At 54.5% G+C, this 16,285-nt stretch overlaps 1 protein-coding gene across 7 annotated transcripts in view; it reads right to left on the bottom strand.

Moving 5' to 3' along the window:
• Sema4d (semaphorin 4D) overlaps positions 1-16,285 on the bottom strand; it is an 83,435-nt gene that overhangs the window by 5,541 nt on the left and 61,609 nt on the right. For 4 of the 7 annotated variants that reach the window (XM_048800292.1, XM_048800291.1, XM_048800290.1 and 1 more), the window contains exons 14-16: positions 14,648-14,820; positions 14,530-14,573; positions 11,044-13,346 (exon numbers count right to left, since the gene is read on the bottom strand). In XM_048800292.1, the coding sequence (XP_048656249.1) occupies positions 12,421-13,346; positions 14,530-14,573; positions 14,648-14,820 (1,143 nt within the window). In that variant the 3' untranslated portion in view covers positions 11,044-12,420. Of the gene's footprint in view, positions 1-332; positions 543-9,286; positions 9,673-10,637; positions 10,848-11,043; positions 13,347-14,529; positions 14,574-14,647; positions 14,821-16,285 lie in introns of those variants that run through there. The other 3 variants (XM_048800295.1, XM_048800293.1, XM_048800294.1) reach the window with 3 other exon arrangements.

Here is a 16,285-nt window from a genome sequence, read left to right as displayed (position 1 = left end):
TGGGCAACGGCAGAATCTGGTATTGAATTCGTGATTCAAGCAAATGGAAATCAGCACAGTGATTAACCACGGGGGTGGGGGGGGGCAGCTCGGGAAATGAGCCCTGAGGGCTCAGCAACCTAACAACAAATACAATTCCCATGTGAGGAAGGGGGGACTACTGGCAGTGGGCGTGTGTGCATGTGTGCGCGCATGCGTGTGTGAGTGAGAAGAGTGAAGCAACTACATCATCTCCGTGGAAAGCCAACAGGTAATCGCAAAACTGAAATGCCACCACCCAAGCGTGCTTTAGAGACCAGGGTGAACAGCGGTCACCGGCCTGCTGCACTCACCGTGTCTCATCACAGCGACCCGCACGTTCGAGGTCTGGTTCCCGGCCGAGGAGAGGGCGGAGCAGCGGTACTCCGTGCTCTCCTGGATGGCATCCCGCAGCCAGCTGAGCGCGTGGGCCCTCCCGTCGGGCAGCGCGTGGGTCTGCACGGGCACGCACGTCTCCAGGGCACGCCCATTCTTCTCCCAGACGAAGCGGATGTCTGCGGGACCTGTGGGTACGTGAGCATCTCTACCTCTCTCCGAGCCCCACTAGGAGCCCATGCGAGCTGCCCCAGCAGGGGGCAGAGGTTACCCCGGCTGCAGGGCCTTCTTCAGTCCCAGCCGGGCTGAAGGTGATTTGAGGCAGCTTCCAGTTCAGTCCTGGGCTTCCCTCCCACCAGGTGACCACCAGGAGAAAAGGGCTGCAGGTGTCCTGGACTCCCCTGCTCCACGGGCTTCCTGCTCCTTCACCTGGGGTGTCTTTATTCAAAACAGACCAGCACAGCCTGTGTCCCCAGGACACAGAGCCTGGGACCCCCCGTTCCTGGTTGCACTGGGCACCCATGTACACTCCCCAGTGGCCGCCTTGAGACAATGCCTGGGGCTGGTCCATTCTGCAGATGGTTCTTAACCCTGGAATGGCATCCTGTCCCTCCCTGGTCCTGTGGCCACCTCTTTGAAAACACCCCAAAGTTACTGCCATCCCCAGGGCCACAACTGCTCTCTATCACACCGACAGGCCCAGAACCTGGCCTGCCCCATGCCAGGAGCTCAGAGAGAGGGTTGGGGCTTGTCACCAGGGCACTGGGTAGGACCTTGAAAGCTTCTCTTGTCCAAAGGAGGCACGAGGACTTCGGGGAGGGCTTGGAGACACTTCTGACTGCAGAACTCAAGTCTTGGTTGGGCTTGGGCATGTCACCCCAGCATCCCCTCCACCCACTGGGCTCCACACCTCAGCAGGCCCTGGACTAAGGGAGAGCCAGGCGACAGCAGTCATGTTGACCCCAGAACTCTTTCCCCCGTCTGCGTCTTTTTATCTTAATTGCTTATTAAAAGAAATGAAGGCTAGGGATACCTATTTAAAACTCTCGACGTCTCACCATCCAAGGTGGAGTCCTGCATCAGACAACCCAGAAAGTGAGTGGGGCAGGAACAGGAGCCTTGGCCCCACCTCACCTGTGGAGGCTGGCCTCTCTCCAGGACCTCCCCAGACAACAGGCTATAGGTGGGAAGGTTGTGTGGCTCCAAGTACAGGAGGACTGAGGCCCAAGGCCAGGCCAACCTTGAAAGGTCACCCTCTGACCCCACATTCATTCCAGGTCAGCCAGGGTGGGGGCAATGAAGCCTTTGTGTGGGAAACCATTAGGAAGGTCCAGGCCCTGGTCCCAGAACCAGAGCCAGCAGTGCCCTCAGCAAGTCACCTTGCCCGTGTGTCTAGCCTGTGAGCCTCAGAAACACCTGAGGCCCAGACTGCTGGCTATGCTGGGCAGGGCCCATTCCCTGAGCCCCAGAGGAAGCAAGGGGCTCCAGCTCAGGACAGCAGAGGCAAGGGCTGGGGCCACTGGAGCCAGCGCAGCCGGTCAGCTCGCTCGCTGCGCAGGTGTGAGCAGAGGCTGCCGCTCGGCTGCTGTGGCTGGGAAAGGCCAGGACCCACGGGCAGCCCTGCACAGAAGTGTGGGAGTCCCTTCTGGATGGGGTGCGGCTTGGGCCAGGCCCTGGCTCACGCTGACGCCTGCATGGCACGGCTGCCTGGGTTAGACTGCGTATCCCAACACTGGACAAGGGGCCTCTCACCCAGGGCCCTCGCTCCCCAACACACCTGCTCTTCCTCCTCACCTTCCCACTCCCCAGAGGGGCTGAGAGGTCACCCAGACCAGTGCAGCCACAGCTAGTCCTGAGGGCAGCCCCCACTTGGCCGTAACCCCTCGTGAGGATCAGTCTTCAGAAATCAGTTTCCCCAGATGCCTGTCCACCTGGAGTGGCAAAATGTGGTACCATGGAGGACACTCAGCAGGGAAAGAAGGAACCACCTACCTGTAACTAAAGTTCAAACACTAAGCAGGAAAAACAGCACAGAGATGAAGGATTTCTGGTGTCCTCACGTGTGCCTCCGGGGTAGTGTGGGTGGGCAGGCGCAGGGGTCCGGAGGTGGGAGGACTCATACCTCCCATTCTGGTGCTGGCCAGAGAGGTGCTGGGTTTTTAAAGAAACAATTTTGCCAGGTACAGTGGCACAAGCCTCTAATCATCGTGCCTTAAGAGGCAGAGGCAAGAGAATTACAAGTTCAAGGCCAGCCTCTACAACTTAGGAAGACGCTGTTTCAAAAAATAAAAAGGGCCAGGGATGTGCCTAGCTGTTAAGTGCACCTAGGTTCAATTCCTGGTATTAAAAAAAAAAAAAAAATGATTCCTAATTTAACTAAGGTTACTTTTGTGATGAATTTTCCTGCTGGATCAACCTTGGCATCTGTCTTACTTTGTCCCATCCCTTCAACAATCCCCCACCCTTCAGGATCGTCAGAGCACTTCCAAGTGCCAGAGAAATGCAGATGCCTAACTGGACAATCTTAGGAACGGGTTCCAAGGCCATGATGGGAACATAGTCCCCAAGGCCCCCTTCTGTTCGAGGAGTTGGGAAATGTCCAGTGAGGGGGGGGTGCATACATGATGTGAAAACCACACTCATTCATTAGGAATCTCGATGAGAACATGTCAAAACAAAATGTAGTACTAAAGTGAAATGGGAAAATATGCAAGGGCCTGCATGTCAGTGTACGTATGTACGTAGACATGTCCATGCCCGTGTTGTATGTCCATGGACATGCACAGAAGAGGCCTAGGAATGGCTATGAGGATGGCTACAGTTGGGGTAGTTAAAATTTTTTCTTTGTGTTTTCTTAGGGTTTGTAAATTCACTATAACAGATATTGCTAAAATAGTAAGTGCTAATTTGACAGATAGCTATACGCTCTGAGGGGAATTCTGAAAGTTGTTCCAAAAGCATTTTACACAGAAGCACATCTGGCCACGGCCCTTGTAAGCTTGTGTGTGGATATGAATTCTTTTTTTATTCAAAGTTTTTTCTAATCAGTGTTCTGAACTCTAACCCAGGTACCTCTGTTTATAAAAGTGTATGAATGCATGTCTACATTCATATCGACACATCTTTCTCTACGTATGTAGATGCCCATCCAATAGGGAACATCCATCTTGTCCCTCAGTATCAGCGAGGGATTGGGTCCCGAGGAGGCCACCATCCACAGCCATTAAGTCCCTCATAGAAATCAGGGGAGTGTTTGTGTACTCCTCGCGCTCACCCTCTCATACGCTCTGAAGTAGCTCCAGGTCATCTATAAAACCCAATATGAACGCTATGTGAGAAACTGTCACAGTGCATTGTCCACAGCAGTGACAAGCCTGTACGTACTCAGCATAGAAGCAATTTTTTTCTGGATATTTTTGATCCACAGTTGGTTGAGTGCGTAGGTGTGGAAGCGGTGGGTACAGAGTTGACTATTTCCCCTGCTGCACATCTTTCAGGATACCACAGTTTACTCAGCCCCTCCCCCGGCACCCAGCTAACATCTGACTTGATGAAACTGATCCTCTCGAGTCTGATGATCAAGTGATGAGGACTTTTCTTTGAATATCAGACACTAAAGTCAGTTCTAAAAAAAAAAAAAAAAAAGCCCAGCCTCCTCCCTCATTCATCAGCACCACCCAACAGAAGCTTCTGGAAGGGTCTCATGACCAAACCCCAGGGATGAAGAATGGAGCCGAAATGGAGCACCTCCACCACTACAACCCCATGCCCCATGGGTGGGGACCTCCAACTGTGAGATTCCCCCAAGACCCACTCCTGGGGCAGCATGGAACACACCAGGTACATACCCTGCCATCATGAGGACGCTCGCCCTAATATTACTTAAAAATGTGCTAACTCATAAAACACAAAAGATGTTAAAGAAGTACTTACGTTCCATTCATTCTTTTTAAACTAGCCACCTCATTCTGAATGCAGAGATTAAAGAGAGAGGGAAAGTAGAGTTAAAACCAGCCTACAGAACCATCCCTTCAGCGCCATGCCATCAGTGGGGACAGGGGAGGTGGCTACAAAACTGAATCTGTCCCCCAGGGGCTGGCTCAGGCATGTCTGGGTGCTGGGCGCATCTTTCTCGCACCTTCCATCTGGGCTCTGCTGAAAGCACCACTCGTGCCTTGGGCCAACATGCTCTGAATCCCCCACCATCCAATCCTGCCAGTTCAAGGTCAGCCAAGCTGGGTGCCACCCCGTCTCCCCCAGCAGCCCCTGAGAAGTGGGTCAGGCAGAAGACTCAGTCTGGCACAGCAGTGACCAAGCCACCATCAACCTGGACATGTTCCTGGCATCAAGTGAGTGGACACCCGTCATTGTCTGACCTTCAGAGGGAAACTGCTCTGGCTAGGAGGGATCTGACTTGATGGCTACCTGACCTCTGTCCCCAACATGACAAAGGCCAGGCTTATCCATGTCCTGTGAATCTCTACTCCAGCTCTGGAAAGGATCTTGAAGCTTCCTGCAGATTTGGGCTCAGCACCGTCATCCTGTGCCCACCCGCCCGTGCCACCCCATAGGACTGAGGGTGCCTTGCAGATGTGACTGGAGGCTCGCAGTTGCTTCTGCTGCAACACACCAGCCTCCTTCTAGCAATGGCCTCCCTGGGGGTGGCTGACAGGCCTGGAGCTCTGAGGCCCTGAGAAGGGTCAAATGTGAGGGACCCATCCCAGGCCACTCCCCCAGCGAGTGCCACACTGCTGTTCTGTGTGGCACCTGTGTCCTCCCAGTGGTCACCCTGTATGCAGCCTGCCCTGTCTCCATGCTCAGGCCCAAGTGGCCCTCCCGCAGGTAACAGGATGACAGCTGCACCCCAGTGGGAGCTGTCCCCTGAGGACCCAGTGCAGGCTACTGAACATCACGGCCCATCCCTGCCAGAGCCCATTGCCAGGGTAGCCCCGATACCCACTCCCCCAGCCTCTCTTCTCAAAGACTCTCTGGCCTACTTGCCCACCATTGGGCCCCTCCCTGGGGCAGGGTCTCTTCCTTTCCTGGGCAGGGGTTTCTGTCCCCTCCTCTTCCAGACTCTGCTCCTGTGGGAAGGGCAGTGTGGCCAGGGGTGTACCCTGAGGTCACCTGGTGGGCTGTCCTGCCCACTCTTCCCTGGAGGCCTGTCACTCCATCCTGCTTCACTCAGGCTCACTCTGAGCCGCCCAGGGGCCAGGGTGGAGCAGAAATGTCAACTTCTTCATGTTTTTTTCCCTTCCAGAAATTGTCTTTATACCTAAGAACTCATGAGCTGCTTCAGCAGCCACATCACATTGGCACAGCACTGTGTGGAGTGTGTGCCTCCAGCTCAGATGTCACCTTCTTTTGTCCTTGGCAGGCTAGTGTTCGGAGACACAGGTCAGAACTGAACCCCATCCGGGTCAAACTTCTGTTATCCCCAAGGGGATGGAGCCCAAGTCCCAAGTGTGCCAGGCCCCCTCTGCAGCCTTGATGATGGGCACTGACCAGAGGGACAGCCCTGAGCGTAACATTCCCCTAAGACACTCCAGATTCCAACCAGCGGTCAGGATGGCACCTGGCGGTCCTGGGAGGTGATGGCCAGTTGTCAACAGGGATTCTTGAGGAGCCTGGGCTCTGGGCCCTGGGTCCAGAGGACACCTGAGGATCAGCAGGCCCGCTGTGCAAGGCGATCCAGGCTCAGGACACTGGGTGAACACAGCTCACTCCCCAAGAACACTCGTGATTCTCTAGTGTCTACCTGAGCTCAGCAAAGTCAATTCAGCTAACAGGCAGCCTGGAGCCAGGCATGGATCCCTTTATCAAAAGCCAGCAAATGTCACCAGGCACCTAGCCCAGAGCCTGCAGGCAAAAGCAGTCATGTGATCGTTACCACCTCCCAGCGAAGGGAAAGACCAGGGAGAGCCAGATGGCTGGAACATTTGTCAATGGCCACAGATAGGATCCTGGAGTGGGGAGAAAACCCTGGAGGGCGCCTTCCTAGTATGCCCCTACCTTCCTGGAGAAAGGGGCAAAGGCACAAAATGACCAGGAAAGGGGCCATCAAGGATGCTGAGGCTCCGGCCCCACCCACCCGGTGGCTCACAGAGGCCGCTGCGAGTGCTAAGGACAAGGGGGCTGGGGACTCAGAGCCTCGCAGGGTCTTGGGGTCTGCAGTGGGGAAAAGGGGTCTCTGTCCTGGTCTCCAGTGCCCCAGTTCCTCAGCTCTCCTCCTCTGGGGCTCTCAGCCCCTTCCCAAACTGCCAGTGTCTTGAGGCCACCTGAACAATGACCCCAAGAACCGAGGTCCTAATTCCTGGAGCCTCACATTGGCAAAACACACTCTGCAGACGTGACTATGGAACAGGTCTTGAGACGGACATTGACATCACCCTGGATAATCTGGTGGGCCTGGCTGTGCGGGGTGTGGTTGTGCCTGTAGTGTGCGTGTGTGCGTGTGTGATGCAGATGTGTGGTTTGTGTTCCTTCCTGTCCCCCGCGGTGGCAGCACGGTGAATACTGCTTGGGAAGCAATCACAGCGCACTGCAGGGCAGTCCCCAGGCGCTTGGGTCTCATTTAGTGCCTCAGGCCACTGTGAGCTGCTCCAGGGCCTGGTGGCGCCCTGGTCTCCAAGGACTCGGGCATGAAGGCTGAGGAAGGGCAGAGCATGCCCTGCCCAGCATTCCTGTCAGTAAGCTCAGAGGCCACTGGGGGCTCAGGGACCAGGCCAGGCTCACTCTTCCAGTCACCATGCTTGGGGCCCACTCTGGAGTCACCTGAGACTACCTGTCCTGTGGAAGGGGCATCCTAACTGCTGTCCCGCCACAGGAGACATCCACGTACCCAGCCTGCACAGCTGCTCCTCACCCTGCCACTCCACGTCAGGCCTTCCTCCGCTGGCAACTCTCCCTCCGCAGACCATGGAACGTTTCAGGTGGATCCACCCTGACCCCTTTCAGCAAGGCTCTGACCTCCCCCCTCCTACATGGCTGAGTCCACAGGGATACGTCCCAACCCCTGGCTTGGAGCATGTCGGCAGGTGGGACTGTCTCCAGGTGCCACACAGGCCCTGGGTGGGAGCAGGGGAGGCCCTTTCCTCAAGGACAGGCCTGGCCTTTGGCCAGCGAGACTCTCCCTGAGACGAAGGGTCTCCCAGTAGAGCTGGCAGGAAGCAGCCGGGGAACTGCAGATTCCACATTCGCCCTCTCTGTAAGTTCCCATCCTAGAAACCCTCTGTTAGGCCCTCAGACAGCCCCAAGCCACTTAGGACAATTACCACAGAAAAGCTGTTTAGGGAAAGGGGAAAAACTGTCAGGGTTCCAACCCCCCACCCCTTGCCTGGAGGCAGCAGGCGGAGGCTGGGAGAAGGCTCTGCATAGAGGGAAGCCTGCGCCTTCAACCTTCGGAGCCTGGGCCTCACCCGGAATAGCATCTGCTGCTTCCTCGGGGTCAGTGCCAAAGACAGAACACAAGGCACAGCTCCAGTTGCTCCTCAGAGGCCACACCAGGGACTCTGCTCCTGGAGCAAGCTCAGCCTGCAGGCCCCATGGGTCCCTCTGGGTGCACCACAGGCCAAGCGTGCCCGGGATTTGATCCTCTCTGCACAGGACCAAGGCCAGCCACCCTTTCCACCCTTTCCACGGAGAACCTCACAAATGAGGCTACAAGGGAACAGAAAACAAGGGTCCCAGATGAAGCCAAATGTTTCTGGATGGAGAATAACGACCACAGGAGGAGGAGGGCAGAGGAGACTGGAGCCTGTTTCCAGTCTGGTTCCCCATCCCTTCCAGGTTAGGCTCCTCCATCCTTCAGTTCTCGGCCATGAACACTGCTGACCGCAGCTGCACTTCACAGATGCCTGGCCACCAGCTTCCTGTTAGGTCTGGTCCTGGGAGCACTGACAGGAGACAGGAGTCGGAAGGAAGAAACCTGTCTCCAGCCCAGGACCTCTTGCCAGCAGAGGGAGGCTGCAGGTTCCGAGGCCCAGTCTCAGTGGCTTGGCAAGTGGGGCTGGGCAGTGCCATCTTCCTTCTGCTCATCCGGCCCATGCTGGTGGTGGCTTCCTGCAGCTCCCGCATGTTGGTCCTAGCCTTCCTGCCACCTTTGTAACAAATCCCCTGCATTAAATTCTCCATGTGTGAAGTACCTGGAGTGGTTTCTGCTGATATAACAGCAAGGTACCAATCTTTCATTTTCTCCCACACCCAGGTGCTTATATGAACACCTGGCCAACAGGTAACAACCTGAGAACCTGTCGTTTAAACAGGTAATGATCCCCTGCCACAGAGCCTGCCTGCACCAGCCAGTGAAGGAGCCCTGGGTCCCATGCCATGTTGTATGGACCCCATGTTAGCTTCCTTGGCTCCCCCACACCAGGGGGGTACCTGAGTGCTTGTGAAGGACTCCACTTCTGCCACAGGACACAGGCCACAGGCCCCCCAGCCACCTGAGGGACTTTCCATCCTGCCTGTCCCAAGGTAGAATACTTGACTGAAGGGCAGGTGTCTAAGTCCAGGTTTGGTCCACAGCACTAAGCAAAAGAGCCTGGGCATTCTGGGCACAGTGGTGCACACTTGTGGTCCCAGCCACTGCGGAGGCTGAGGTGGGAGGATTGCGTCAGCCCAGGAATTCAGGGTCATACCAAGCAAGGTAGCAAGACCCCATCTCACAAAACAAAGAGCTTGGACCACAGGAGTCAGTCACTCAAAGATCTGTCCTTGCAGCACTGATGAACAAGCAAGTCCTGTCCCTCACCTGGGACCTGTCCAGTGCCACCAGTTGAAAACTGGCATGATGCCTTCACAGCGGACACAGGCCACCCAAAAGCTCCCAAAACTTTAACAAGAAGTGAACGACAGCTTAAAACTGTATAGTTTATTAAAAAAAATGTTTTTTAAAAGTTAAACTGGGTTTGTTTCCCTTTTTCAAGTTCTCTCTTCCTCTCTGTGCAGGGGCCCAGGCCACCATCAGACAAAACCAGAGCACTGGACACTGCCTAAGCCAAGGACACATGTGGAGCATGGTTTTAGCTGAACTATCATCTTTCTAGATGTCCCTTCAGAATATTCTCCAACACAGGCTAAAGCCCTCCTTTGGGTAGGACACGAGATTTTCAATATTTTCTGCCTTCCATTCCTCCTGCCCCTGTGGAGCGTGGTGACTGTGACCAGGAGTGCCTGATTGCTTCATAGATGTGGTGCGCGGAATGTTTCTGTCCAAGGACACAGGATGCCCAGTTGTTCTGGTGATGCCCTGCCTGAAGAGGCTCTGTCGAGGAGTCTTACTGATCTCAGGCACATAGCTCCCGGCATACAGGAATTCTGAGCAGCACAAAACAACTACAATGTTTCACCAGCGCTACCATTTCTAAGCCTGCTTAACAGTAACTCTGAACAATGGGATTCCTGGGTGCCACAAGAAGCCCCAAGCATTGCAACAGTGAAATAGCTGCAAGAATGTTTCTAGCCCTGTAACATTCTAGTGCCCAAAGAACAATGTTTTTACTTCATGATGAGACCCTAGAAAAATAACTTGCTGAGCCAGCTCTTCACTGTTTTTCCAGCAGAGTGCAGTATCTCACCTGATCCCAGCTTTTCTTAATGTCTCCTTCTGTGTGTGTGGGTTTCTCTTAATCCCTCATTGTCCCTAGCCGGTTCCTTGGGTGCCCTCCCCCCACCTTTCCATCAGGTGACCCAGTGCAGATTTAGCTCATAGCACTGAGCCCAGCTACAAGGGAGGTAGAAACCTCATGGAACGAATCATCAACACAATTTCCCTCTGGAAGCTCTAAAGTTACTTATTAAAAATTCCCAAATGCCCCATCTATTAACCTCCCATTTGTTAGAGAAACAGTAGCAACCCCCTACACAAGTGGGCAAGCTGTGGCTTTGGGGCCAAATCTAGCTCACTGCTGTGTTTTGTGAATAAAGTTTTATTGGCACATGGCCCCACCGACTCCTTACGGATCATCCATGGCTGCTTCGAGAGTTTAAGAGCACAGCCAAGTGACTGTGACAGAGACCTTGTGGCCCACAAAGCCTGAAATAGTTAACATCTGGCCCTTTACGGGAAAAAGCTGGTTAACCCCTGCTGTATTACCGGGAATAACTTCATGCTGATTGCTTGCAATTTATCTCAGGCTGGACCCACCACGAAAGCATGAGAGAGCCACAGCCAGGCAGGTGGTGGGCAGTAAAGTCAGCTCATGACCCAGTGAGCATGGAGGAGGCCCCTGCCCACTTGCCTCTGGGAAGACAGAGCAACAGATGGGATGACTGCAACTCACCTGTGGCTTGGCAGAAGAGGTGGAAGGTCCCCAGAGCATGCACCTGCTGTGCCTGGTCACTCAGGAAGGGCGGCAACAAGATGACCCGTGTGCGGCTGTCGGGCCCTGAGCTCAAGGCCGGCCAGGGGCTCCGGGGAGAGGAAGACCAGTCGGGACCCAGACAGGACAGGGAGGAGGAGCCAGGAGGAGGGAAGGGCTTAGGAGATGAGGCTGCGAGACAGAGGACAGAAAAGAAAGGGTACTGAGGCGGAAGTCATCAGGAACACACCCCGTGCCGTGCCGGAGAAGGTGGTACACAGCAGGAGACAGACACGTGGGGGTGAGAAAGAAAGTTCCCAGGTGACCCCGCCGGGGCCACTCACGGGGAGAGGACACATGGCCTCTGCTAAGTAACGGCCTGCCCAACTCAACCATGGAAGCTTCTCGTTTATTCAGGTACTTTCCAAATGTATACAATTCAAAGTAGAAAAATAAAAACAACGTAACTTTTTATAAAACACAAATGTTTACACCAAATGGTCAAATCATAGCAGGCTGGAAGATGAGACTGTCCACACAGGCACACAAAAATCCGGAGTTTATTGCTCTTTGCCATGGAAATAAAAGCCTCTTCTTACTGGGTATTCACAGAGCAGGGAGATGGAATGGAAGAGAAATAAAGGTTGAGCTCCTCCTGCCCACGGACAGCCTTACACACGGTGGCAGAGCTGGTCAGGAAGGGCGGCCACGTCCACAGGTGGCTGGGATCACGGTTGCTTCTGGTCCAGGGTGGACAGCTCTGTTAGACTTGGGGCGTGTCTGGGCAGGGCAGTGGGGGTGAGATGGAAGAGACAGGAGACGATCAGAGAGCCAAAGACGTCCTTGTGAAGTGCCATCCGCCTGGACGGGAGGGTTCCTCCGGCAGCCATGGGCATCGGAGGATGCTCTTCCCCTCATGGGCCAGCCCGATCGTCGCAGGGAGCCATCGATCCACCTTGCATCATTCAAACCCGTCTTGTGGATGTGGGACAGTCCTCCTCTTCAAGAGTGAAGAAAGAAAAAAATAAAGTCCAGAAGCACAATCTCTCTGGAAGTGATGCTTCCCTCAAGGAATAAAGTTAAAAAAAAAAAAAAAAAAAGAGTGTGTTCAAGAGATGGTTTCAGGTCTACGTTTCTACAAGCCGAAAGAATGGATTTAGCAAAAGTAAGTCTATCCCTGAGAATCTTAAGCAACATAAGCCATATTTTATCCCAATATATAACAAAATCTGGAAGATGCACATCTTCTAAATATTAAAACATCTGCTCCAGTAATTTAAAAAAAAATGACCTAAGACATTAATACCATCAAAGCAAAACTTCTAAAAAATAATTAAATGGAAGAAAAGGTTCGTGCCAATCTGGACAACAGGCGATAAGTTACCAATCTGATAAACTAAAACCTCATTTCCAATCTGGAATTAAATTATCTTTTAGTGGCTGCTACAAGGAGGGGAAGCGGAGGGGATGCTCTTCTCAGCCGACAAAGTCCAGCCATCTCTCCCCCACGACACTCAGGGCTCAGGTGAATCGCTGCCGCTGCCCACGGGCACATCTTAAAGCTCCAGCCAACTGCGGGACTCAGACCGGGACGCGCGACACTTGCTGTTTTCCAAGAGGACAAAGAGAAACAAGCCACAGACTCAACCCAAGAGAACACAGAGGACTGAGGTTCGCTGCACGGTGACAAGACTCAGCTACAGCACAGGTTAAACACAAGACTTTCCACGCGGGGACTCGAGACACCGGCGGGATGTGGCCGGCCTCAGTCTCCGTCTGCGTCCGAGTCGGCGAACTTCAATTCACATTTGACGTCGAACGGTTTGTCCCTGGCAGAGAGCTCGTCGATCTTCTGCGAGTCCTCCCTGTCTGTGGGGACCTTGCTCGTGATGGTGTCCTGCTCCGTCTCATAGCCAGTGTCCAGGGCTGGCTTGGGCTGCTCCCCGTTCTGCTGGGAGAAGCTCCCTGGCTCGACCAGCGTCTCCTTCACACTCTGCTCCAGATCAGAAAAATCCGACTTGGGCTTCTTCTTCCCAAGCAGCAGGGCTGAGCGGAATTTTAAGCACTGTCCCGGCAGGTAGCCCTGGTAGCAGTTGTAGGAAACGAGGCAGAGGAAGAGGACGAAGATGAAGAGGAAGAGAGACATGAGGAGGCGGTTGTCGCTGGACTTGAGATACATCGTCTTCTCCGAGTGGAGCTGGGGGACAGTGTTGAAGATGATCTTTGGCTCGCAGGACGTGCTGGTGGGTGCAGGCTTGGGAGGTGGGGTGGTGGCCCCCGGGGAGGTGGCCTGCACAGCTGGGGTGGGAGGAGAAGACCCCAGGGTGGATGCCACAGACACTTTGGAGGTGATCCTACTCTCTTCCGTCTGGGTGGCCTGTAAGGTGGGGGTGGCTGAGGTCCGAGGGACCACCTTCACCTCCAGGATGTGCTTGGCCACCACCTGGGAGACTGTCTTGTTCCTGACCCTCTCCTCTGACAGGCACTGGTACACCCCACTGTCGCCTTCTGATAGGTTGAAGATGAGCAGATTTTTCCTGCCCATGAGACCGTACTTGGGGCTCTCGGCCTTCAACACGCCGTTCTGGAACTTCCACACCACCCGGGCCAGGTTGGACTTTAGGGCGCATCTGAGCTCTGCCGTGCCGCCGTGCTTGAAAAAATGCTGCCGGTAACTTTCTTTAACTTTATCTGGAACATCAAAATAAACGTGCACAGCGTCAACAAACTGTTGGTTTACCCAACTTCTTTTAAAAATAGGTCAACACCCACAAGACGGCACGAGAGTTTCACCCAGTGGAGCAAGATGGAATCTTCTAGAACAACTAAGGAAATAAAGACATGCGCGACCGGAAAGCAAAGATGAGCCCCATGTGGCAGCCGGGGGTGGGGGGGGGGAACAAAGGAAACTGAAGACAGCTCTGAACAGCAGAAATCCCGTTTCTCAACCCTGTGTCCCAGGAGAAGACACACAAGGCAGGGGACGGTGCGCACAGGCCAGCCTGCACCTGCACCCAGCCATCAATGCTCCTGCTAGTGGCAGCGGGAAGGCTGGCTGTCGGTCTCCCTGGCACCCCGCACCTGCACTTTTCTTCCTCTCAGGACAGCTGTTTTGAGGAGGAAGGGCACGGAGCTGAGGGCACAGGTGGGTAGGACGTCCTGGCCTGATCCCCGAAGGCTGGCGGCAGGCAGTAGCATCCTCAAGGGGAAGGCCAGCCAGCCCCACTAATTCTAGGCTGTGTATCACTTGTCTGAAATGCTGGGGACCACACGTGTTCCAGATTTCCAGTTTTGGAATATTCGCATATATACAATGCGACGTCTTGGGGAGGGGACCCAAGTCGAACCACAAAAGTCACTTACATTTCACGTGGAAATTATACACACAGCCTGAAGGTGATTTTACACAATATTTTAAATCATTATGTGCATGAAACCAAGTTTTCGTGACATTTTCCACCGTGGTATATCTTGTGGGTACTCGGAAAGTTCCGAATTTGGGGCTTTGGGGGTTAGGGCTATTCAAACTGTGGTCACGGGCTCCTTTCTTCCCATTACTAAAGTTCAGGTTTTGTTTAACAAACCCCAAGCGAGAGAGAGAGAGAGAGAGAGAGAGAGAGAGAGAGGGGACAAGAGAGGACAGTTTGGGATGCAGAGTGCTTTCCCACGAGATGACACAGCCCACGCGCTTCAAAGCCTGTTCCAGCAACCAAAGGGACAGAGAAAGGTCACGGGTCTCATACAGGACACTGGACCTCTGTTCTGAGTGGAGAAAGAAAAACAGAACGCACACAAAAGCCACAGAACCGAAGTGCCTCGAAATGGTAAAGGGACCCGGCGCTGCTGAGGGGACTGGCACTGAGAACCCACTCACCCGGGCACAGGGACGTGTCGCCGCTCATCTCCTGAATCCAGCCCCTGCAAGACAACCGGCACTCGTCACTCATCTGCCCAGGCACCGGGGCATGCGCATGGGTGCACCCGCCTCGTACCTGTGGGGGCCCTCGGCCTGGTGCAGGGCGACGCAGGCAGCGGTGGCCGGGCTCCAGGCGCAGTAGGGGTCCCGCGCCAGCACGCAGTCCGCGCAGCTGCTGTGCTTTTCACAGAAGGCCAGGGGTGCCTGCACCACTCCCGAGTTGGAGCCCGCGTAGACGAACCTCCTGCCCTGGGTGGGAGACAGAGGTGGGGCCGGGTGTTAGGAAGATGCTCCACAGCAGGGGCTGAGCTGCTTCACCAGATTCTGGGAACGTGCAGCGTCTGCAAGCACCGAGTCAGAGAAGAAAGGTCTCCCTAATGGGAACCAAAGCAGGCCGCTGAGGCCTAAGGGAAACGCTAACTATAGCCTGTCCAAAAGCAAAGGCGATGGTCCATGATCAAGCAGAATCCAGCTGTTGCTCTGACTCCTGCCCTCCCCTGTCTCGGCGCCTGCTGCCACCTGGGTGCCCCCTGCTTTCCTGCACCTCTCTCTTTTGGGGGTTGAGGCCGCTCAGACTCCTTGCGGGTCCCCCTGCTTTGGAGGGGGACCCCTGTGCCCAACACTCCAAGCTGCCTCCTGGCCTCACTATAGGTGAGCTGCGAGAGTCTAAAGGCTAATCTTAGTTCTTCCTGCCAGAATGCGATACCTGCAGAGGGACAGGGCTCCCGGGCCCAGCACGTAGGTAGGAAGGAGATGCTGATTAACACTATGCAAAGAAAATCAAATCAAAAAGGAATGACATCACCTGCTTTCCATACATCTATCTTTATAAGGAAGAGATCCATCGCCGAGCTCCAGTGTATCTGTGCTCAGGGCAGGCCTTCCATAGGTCAACGCCCGCTGCCCACCTGGTACTGCAGAATACCCACACACGGCATTCAGGACAACTGGTATTGGCAGGGGTGGGGGTGGGGCAGGTACTAGAGATTGAACCCAGGGGTGCTTGACACTGAGCCATATCCCCAGCCTTTTTTAGTTTTTATTTTGAAATAGGGCCTCACTAAGTTGCTGAGGCTGGCCTTGAACTTGTGATCCTCCTGCCTCAGCCTCTGGCACTGAGTTAGAGAAGTCCACCACTGTACCATGCCGACTGTTTTTTTTGTTTTTTTAATATGAATAAACAGAGTTCAAGGGATGGTGCCCCACAAGGACACACAGGGCAGCGGTTTCTGGTCTTTTCTCCACATTGCCTGGGAACTTCACGTTAACATCCTGGAAAACCTTTTGGTTAGCACCAAAGATTCCCAAACACATACATGGAAGTATTTTAGAGTCAGACAAAGCGTGATCTGTACCCTCCGAGGTCACAGTCTGCATCGGCCTCAGGCTGCCTGGAGCCTGCAGTCCCCAGCGCTGACCCAGGGCCCATGTGCTGGAGGTTCTGAAGGTCCCGGGCCACATCCCTGCCTGAGCCAGCACGAGTGTGCACACCCCCCACCCACACACCAGGATGCAGGCTGTGATGACCAGCTGCAGCAAGGGCCTGGCCTGGCCTGTCCCTGCCATTGCAGACCTGAGCAGATGTGACCACACGCTCACCACCTAACAGAGGGACTAAGACGACTCCCGGATCAGCTGGAGAGACCTTGTGCACCCTGAAAATGCACAAATGCTTCCCGGGGCAAAGGCCAAGCTGAGCCCTGCCTGAGCTTCC

The sequence above is a fragment of the Marmota marmota genome, unplaced genomic scaffold (genome assembly GCF_001458135.2).
Source record: "Marmota marmota marmota unplaced genomic scaffold, marMar, whole genome shotgun sequence".
In the NCBI taxonomy this organism is placed as follows: Eukaryota; Metazoa; Chordata; class Mammalia; order Rodentia; family Sciuridae; genus Marmota; species Marmota marmota.
Note: the sequence above shows the minus strand (reverse complement) of the source record. Positions and strands in the feature narration are given on the sequence as shown.